This window comes from Coloeus monedula, assembly GCF_965178545.1.
Source record: "Coloeus monedula genome assembly, chromosome: 9".
NCBI classification, from domain to species: domain Eukaryota; kingdom Metazoa; phylum Chordata; class Aves; order Passeriformes; family Corvidae; genus Coloeus; species Coloeus monedula.
In genome coordinates this window covers 3,991,012-3,998,837 of record NC_138789.1, presented here as the reverse complement: position 1 = coordinate 3,998,837, position 7,826 = coordinate 3,991,012, and the positions used below count along the sequence as shown (strand labels likewise).

General features: G+C 46.9%; 1 protein-coding gene across 1 annotated transcript; it reads right to left on the bottom strand.

Annotated features, from left to right (window-relative positions):
- Positions 1-395: 395 nt before the first annotated feature.
- Positions 396-5,718, bottom strand: PTGS2 (prostaglandin-endoperoxide synthase 2; the record flags this gene model as incomplete). Its single annotated transcript, XM_082286761.1, has 10 exons — positions 396-802; positions 946-1,093; positions 1,254-1,540; positions 2,453-2,699; positions 2,870-2,953; positions 3,752-3,933; positions 4,316-4,459; positions 4,885-5,028; positions 5,140-5,256; positions 5,664-5,718. 10 exons carry the CDS (start codon positions 5,716-5,718, stop codon positions 396-398), a joined length of 1,815 nt encoding a protein of 604 aa, XP_082142887.1.
- Between the last annotated feature and the right edge of the window lie 2,108 nt (positions 5,719-7,826).

Sequence of the window (7,826 nt, the reverse complement as noted above, 5' to 3'; positions counted from 1 at the left end):
ATTAAGTCAGATTTTTTCTTGTACTTTTAGCTCAATAGCTGCTTTCAAGTTGCTGAGAAAAAAAGTTGCTTTTGTAGTGTTACGTGACCTATGAAAACTGCTAGACAGAATCACCACGCCTCCCCTTAATCAAGTATTAAAACAATAGTAAAAAGAAGTTGGAACCTTTATCCACTTTGGAATACATCGTTCTGTTACAGAAGATTTTAAACAAGGGATTCAGCACTGTCAAGTTCAAACACAGAAAATCCCTTTTGTAAATGGAAGCCTTACCTCAGGTAAGGAATTTAAGGCAACCCCCACAGTGAAGATGCTCAAGTTGGTTTTTTAAATACTAAGCCATAAATAGAATAAATAACACAGTTAAATAAATAAATAGATAGACAGCTGGGTTTCTACAGCTCTGCAGAGCGCTCTTTCAGCAAGAGCGTGGGGTTGATATCTTCCATGGCAGTTTTTGAGGTACTAACATTAATCGTGGCCTCGGTGGGCTCGGGAGGCAGGATGTGGAAGGCAGTGAAGGGACAGCCCTTCACGTTGTTGCAGATGAGCTTCTGCAGGGAGGCCGTGTTGACGATGTCGAAGCCCACCTTGCCCCCGAAGGTGCTGGGCTTCCAGTACTCGGGGGAGCAGATGGCATTGCCCATCAGCCCCTTCAGGGAGAACGGCGCCCCGATCTCCACCATGGTCTCGCCAAAGATGGCCCCAGGCCGGGGCTTCTCCACCAGCAGGCCTGGGTACAGCTCCATGGCATCGATGTCCCCGTACAGCTCCTCCAGCTCCGCTGCCATCTCTTTTTCTCCTGCAACGAGTAAAAAATGTAACTGGAAAAATCCCATTTTCCATGCAAGACTGTCCTGCTCAAGCCCAGTAATGACACTGCAGGACTCTGCAGGCATTTTAAGACAATGTGTCTCATTTGCTGGGAGGGATGAGGACTGTTACCTGTAAGCTCTTCGAAGGATCGGAACGGTTTCAGCATGAAGCGTTTCCTGTACTCGTTCAAGGACTGGTACCTCATCTGCCTGCTTTGGTCAATGGAGGCCTTTGCCACTTTCTGTACTGCAGCAGGAACGTTCTTCCCACCAGCAACCTGTTCATGAAAGAGGAAAAGCTGTAAGATCTCCTGATATGAGTCACGAGGAAGTTGTGACTTTCCAGTGATTAGTTTTAAATAGGTTTATCCTGTTCCCTTGTCCCACCCCCCAGCTCATGCCTCTGTTGGTTCACCATCAACTTGAGGAAGGACCTACCCTGCCAGCACTTTGCTTGGAGAAAGATTTGACCATATGGGAGAGGCCGTGCTCCAGCATGATGGAGTTGTTGTAGAGGAACTGCTGGAAGGTGTACTCCTGGTCGTGGATGTGGAAGGTGTCAGGCAGCAGCGGGTGCCAGTGGTACAGGGTGTTGAACTCGGCTGCGATGCGGTTCTGGTACTGGAACCTCTGGTTGAACAGCAGCTCAGGGTCAAACTTCAGCTTGAAGTGGTACCCACTCAGGTGCTGCACGTAGTCCTCTATAACAATCTTGATTGTCTCTCCTGTTGGACAAAGGAATAGGAGAGAACGTTAGCACTGCTTCTCCTCAGTGGCAGGGAAAACACAATTTCTGAACTGTTCTAAAATACACTTCAGTGATCAGGACAACAAACACTTTCCTGTAATCTCTCCTATAAAGCAATTCATGTATTTTATGTGACTAAGGGGTCGAACAGTACTTCAGGTCCCAAGAGTTCTGGGCTGTGGGTAGTGAGGTGTTTTCTACAGCCTGTTTCCCCCCTCCCACCCTCGGAAGACACAATTCCTTGCACCCTCCACAGAACAGCACACACCAGCATTTACTCTGTGTTCAGTCACACAGTATCTCTAGCGGAAAGGGAGGAGATAATGAAGAAACTCGATGTCTGAAAGCAAATCTCAGCTTCTGAACTACTTAATACAATTGTCTTGGTTTATGGTTTCAATTGGGGCAAGGTTTTTTCCAGCTTAGACCACATCACCATTTACATAAGATGAAATACCACTGGGCATACAATTAGACAGGAGAACTATGCAGAGTTACATTTTTCAGAACCTCCTGAACTTTAGACTTAATCACAGCCTTTATTTTGAAGCATACCTAAGCTGACCCAACCCTAGGGTGAAAAACCCCCAAAATCCCACATCAGGGAGCCTGAGGTCATCCAGCCTCACAGGCTTTCTCTGAGAAAGGAACCTGAGCTTCCTGTCTTTTCACTGCTTTCAGTTCTGCTTCCCTCAGAAGAGGGAATTGAGTGTCACTGAGTTTTCTTCAGTTTCATCTTTAGCAGAGCTGGGGGGAAGCTGCGCCTCAACACAGCCCCAGTGACAGGCCACGAAGAAGCCACTCACACCCCAATTTATGGGATAGCTTGCGCCTCACTCCAGCTCTGCAGGCTTGAGCTGGAGCTGCACGTAGCAGCAGTGGCCCTCACCTATCAGAATGAGCCGGGTGGTCTGGAAGAGCTGCTCGTCGTCCCAGTCGGGGTGCTGGCGCTTGAGCACGTCGCAGACGCGGTTGTGCTCGCGCAGCCAGATCGTGGCGTACATCATCAGCCCCGGCACCAGCCCGAACACCTCCTGCCCCACAGAGAACTGCAGGTGCTCGGGCACGTGGGGTGGGTACAGCATCTCTGCCTGCGTGTCCCTCACCGTCGGCGGGTACATTTCTCCATCTATCATCTGTGTGTGAGGGAAACACCAGGAGTTTTGAGCTATGGTACTTTGGTTAAGCTCTGTCGGCTCTCTCAGCTCTGACTCACGCTTTAGATCACCTACACCATTCACACAGCACTAATTTAGGAAATCTATGCCATCCAGTAAGAAAGTAGGAATTCTGAGCTAAGACATACCTGGTATTTCAGCTTTCCATCCTTTCGAAGTCTCAGTTTAAGTTGTCTCTCCAGAGTCTCTCCATAAATGTGGTTCAAGTCAACCTATAAAATAAAAGCATTTGGGACATGAAGCCAACCTGCATTTTTTGCTATTTTAGGACAGGTCCCACTTCTATGGATACCAATAGGAGTTCACCCCCTAGATGTTTACCTTTTAATTACATTACTGCTACCTTGTAAGTATCATGCACCAATATTTAAGATGAAGCCAAATTATTTCCTGGCAACTGGAGCCATCTCTGCGTAAGAGGAGGTTGTTACATTGGCAATTTAAAAGGACTCTGTTTAAAGTGTCAGCAACTTTCTACTATGCAGACAGCTTTCTATATATACACACACAATTTATAGCTCTGATTTGGACATACAAGTAACACTTACAGCGAAGAACTCTTTGTTCAAAGACTGCCTATCTTGTAGGTAAAGATCCTAAATCCAAGTCTGCTTTTGAAGTTCTTTTTAAACTAGGGCTATTAGCAGTACACAAGCAATACTTCAGTGCTGGATACAGCTCTTTGGAACAACAGAGTCCAGAGAAGTTTTGGATACTCACTACATCTAACATGCTTTAGGTGAAAGCAGAGTTTTGGGAATAATAAGAGATCACTGGACAGGTATTTTAAACGGAACCACTTCGGCAGAGCGCGTGGTTCTCGAAGAGACACTGCCCAGCAGCAGAATTTGGCCTGAGGAGCAGTTGCAGAAGAGGTAATCCCATGGGATTGTGGCACAGTGTGCACACAGGTGTTTGTCCCCTGGCAACCCGCAGGATGCCATTCTGGCCATTCCAGCCACTCAGCAGCTCCCAAAGAGCACGAGCCATGTCCCCAGAAGTGACCGTACCCCGTGGCCGAGCGCTCTGGTGAAGGCGGGGCCCCTCTTGTGGTCCGTTTTGAAGAACTGGTGCGTGAAGTGCTGGGCAAAGAACGTGAACATCACGTTTGTGCCTTGTGGGTCAGGAATAAACTTCCTCCTCAGCAAAAACTTCTCCACGATCAGACTTGAATCTGGGAGCTCTTTCTTACCTGTGGGAGAAACAGACAGTGAGATACTCAAGACAACCCTTCATGCAATACTGAAGTTTATTCCTAACAAAAAGGCTTTAGACTTTCAGTGGAATATTGAATGACAGCAGCATACAAACAAGGGGAATTACCTACTTCTCTATGCTCACTTTCTTGATTTTATTAGCAATTTCTAAGTTCCCTGCTTTAGCATGTAACTCAACAGCAAGAATCAGAATAATTATCTTTTAGATCTTTACACAATATATCCAAAATATGGTTATTCTTAAAGTCAACTATACTGAAAAAAGGCTACAGACAAGCAGGTTCCATAAGAACTTCTAATTATTTTTTCTTCTTAGAAAAGACCAAGCAATCATTACGTTTCTGGTTTATCCCTCACCTTTAACACCCATCGGTGTTGGGCAGTCAAGTCCTACTGGTGGAAGGCTTCTCGTGTAGTAGGAAAGATTGGAATAAGCTTCCCAGCTTTTGTAACTGTAGTCACTATTGTAAGTTGGTGGGCTGTCAATCAAGTGTGATCTTGCTGAAAGACAAATAAATATTTGGTTGTTTTTAACTGTACATTTTAGTCTGAAAAAGTAAATCACAAAGCCAGATCTTTTCCATATATTTGGCAGCAGTTGTAAATTCCACACAACTCAGTTACTGATGTTAAATACGATTACAGTTACTGAATAACAGGACTGGATCCTGGTTTATCAGGTAGATCTCACTACTAACATGAGCAATTGGGTGCTAAATTCATGTCAGCAAATTCTGGACTCTTGCAGAAAGTAGAATTAAATTGCACTTCAGCATGTTTCATACAAGTCTGCATCATGCAGAAGTCTTAAATTTTGGTGTTTTAACCTCAGTGCAATTTAGGCTGCTTGATTTATACACAGATCAATTCAGTGCAATATCCTGGAGTAAGTTTTAAGAAGACTGGAAGAAACAATCCACACTTACATGTTAGTACATATCTCATAATAGTGTCCCGTAAGAAGGGAATGTTGTTGATGATATTCCAGGCTCCTTGGAAGTGGGTGAGGATGTAGTGGACAGTGTTTGGTGATGGTTTCAGCGCTAGCCTCAGCCACGTGAAGAATTCCGCTGCGAGAGACAATGGGAAGGTCATTATTAATCAGCTCATGGAGGATAACCTGCAATGCTGGAATTGGATTATGCGTTCCAGTTCCACAGAGAGGGGTGTGGGATACTCACGAGTGGTGCAGTTCTGCCCATAGTAGCCTGTCCTGGTGCAGTCGCACTCGTAGCGATCGGGCCCCGCGGTCATGCAGACACCTCTGTTCTGGCAGGGGTTCGAGCAGCAGGGGTTGGCTGCGGGGGAACCAGAGCTCGGGTTAGCACCTCTGCAATGCACTCCCACCTTCCCAGGACTTTGTACAACGAAGGAGAATGCCCTGGAGTTTAATGCTGATCACGAAGGCATCACAGTGACCATCCATCCATCCATCCATCCATCCATCCATCCATCCATCCATCCATCCATCCATCCATCCATCCATCCATCCATCCATCCATCCATCCACGGTAACCTCTGGGCTACCAGGGAGCAGCTTTAAAAAGCGCAAGAATTCGCCTCTTGTCTGCTGCCCCCTCTGAAGGGGAGATCACCCCGCACAGGGCCTGGCACCCACACACACCAGAGAAATGGCAAGAGAGAGAGGAGCACAAAAAGCAAGAAGGCAAAGCGTGCGTTGATCCGGAGCGCGGGGCGGACTCACCGGCGCGGCCGGCGGCCAGGAGCGCGGCCAGCAGGGCCAGCGGCAGCAGCGGCATGGCGGGGCTGGGCTGGGCTGGGCTGGGCTGGGCTGGCGGGGCTGGCTCGGCAGCTCTCTGTGCCGGCCCCTGCTTCCCCTCTCCTATTTATGCCAGGGCAGAGCGAGCGCGGCTGAGTCACTGGCCGGAAGCCCAAACCGGGAATTTCTCGGCCCGCCCCGGCCCCGCTCGGCCCGGCCCCGCTCGGCGCAGGTATGAGGGGCGGGCGCTGTCAGCGGCTGAGGGACGGCACGGGGCTGGCACCGCCACAACGAGCTCCTGTCAGCCCAGGGTTCCGCTGGTCGACCATTTATTATGTATTTAATTCATTAGGCAGGAGATCGGAGGGTTGTGATCACACACGGGCTGCAGAGCACTCGCGCTGCAAAGCGCCACACAGAGCGGGAAGGAAGGAATGCTGGAGGGAATTTAGTTTTAGTTTAGTTTTAGGGAATTTAGTGTGTCTGGCAAGACCAGATCCTGTTATTAGGCATTTTTGGGACAAACAATGGCTTTTCCCTAGCGCTTTTCCTTTAAAATTCACCACCACCACTTCCCACCCCCCCAACTCCCCCCCCCCCCCCCCCCCACCGTATAGTTGCACTGTAAACAAAATTTCCCTAATATCTTTGAGAATGTTTTATCTTTTGGTCATAGATTATTTTTTATTAATCAGGACGCTTTAGCTACTATTTTTAGTCCCTCTTGCGTGAGGAACGACGATGAAAGCAGGAGGATGTCATGCGGTTGTGCAACCATGCAGTGGGGAATTGCACTTTCGCCCTCGAGGTCAGCATCAAACTCCAAAAAACCACTGCTGCTTCAACAAAGATAGCTGTGATGGGGTTTGAATTGCAAATTGCAGTGATTTGACAGAAAGTGGATTCAGGCCGATTTAAACACAATCTTATTTTTAGCCCCAAAGTGTGTTGTGGTCAGTGAGTAATTTGTGTACATCTGTAGTGGGTCTTTCTGGATGTTTTAGGACTGGTACACAAAAGGCTGCATAATCAAGAGAAGGCAGACAATATTTATTTATACATTTGCATGCAGAAACTATGGGCTGGGTCAGACACTCAAGCAGAGGATGGCTGTCAGCAGCCTGTCCCCAGCTTAACTGGGGGCCACATCCATGTCTTGCTCAGTCTTATCAAGTGTAAAAAAGGTGATGTTTTGTTCCTGCATAACCCATATCAATTAATTACAGAATGCTGGTTAGCCAGTGGATCAGGCTATAGTATTCCCAGCACTATAGATCAAGGGTCTACACACATTTTCATACATTTCATGTGTCCATCTCACACTGATTTTGTTCCATTTCACAAAGCTTTTGTGGATGCTGTCACGTGAGAAGACTTTACTGCAAACAGCAGGCAAATGAGATGTTGTGTTTAATAAAGTGCATAGGAAAATGTTTCTAGAATGTAGAACCGGCAACATTAAGGGGACAACTGAAGTAATTGTGTGCAGCCAGACAATTGCCCCTAAAATGATAATACAAATGAAATGAAAATACAAATATTGTGCTATGATTTAGAGGACCCTGGAGATAATAGATAACTGATGATGCTTAAAGTTTTCAATTATTATAATTAACCAATATGTAAACCAAGAAACCGGGCAGAACTCCAGTCTTTGGAGAGAATGATTCGCCTTGGGAAGCAGTACTTCTGCAGCTGGAAAACCAGTCAGCCTCCCCCACCTCCCAGCCAATGCTGCATACAGTGTGACGTGAGCTCTCTCGAGTCTGATTTTGGCTGGGGAAGGTCACTTGTGTGCCTACCAGCTGCAGCAGAATTGAAGGGACTCTTCAGCTTTCCAAAATAATGAAAAATCAGGGAGATACAATAGCGCTGCTTCTCTCACAGCTACCCTTCCCCACTCGTTGCTTTGGGACTGTCTCGGGTAAAGAACTGGTTTTATGTAGGAAAGAGAATTTTTCTTCGAAATGGAAGTTTGCTGTGGCCGGATTCACCACCAGGTGGAGATTGTATGCATCAACTAAGTGCTCTTTTGGATTTTTGCACATAAACTATCTTTGCAAAGAATTAGTGTTATTTTTCTTTCTATTACTTGAAGTACCCTTTGGTCCAGGTAAGTAGCCTTTGGAACAAAGAACCTTCGTCAGC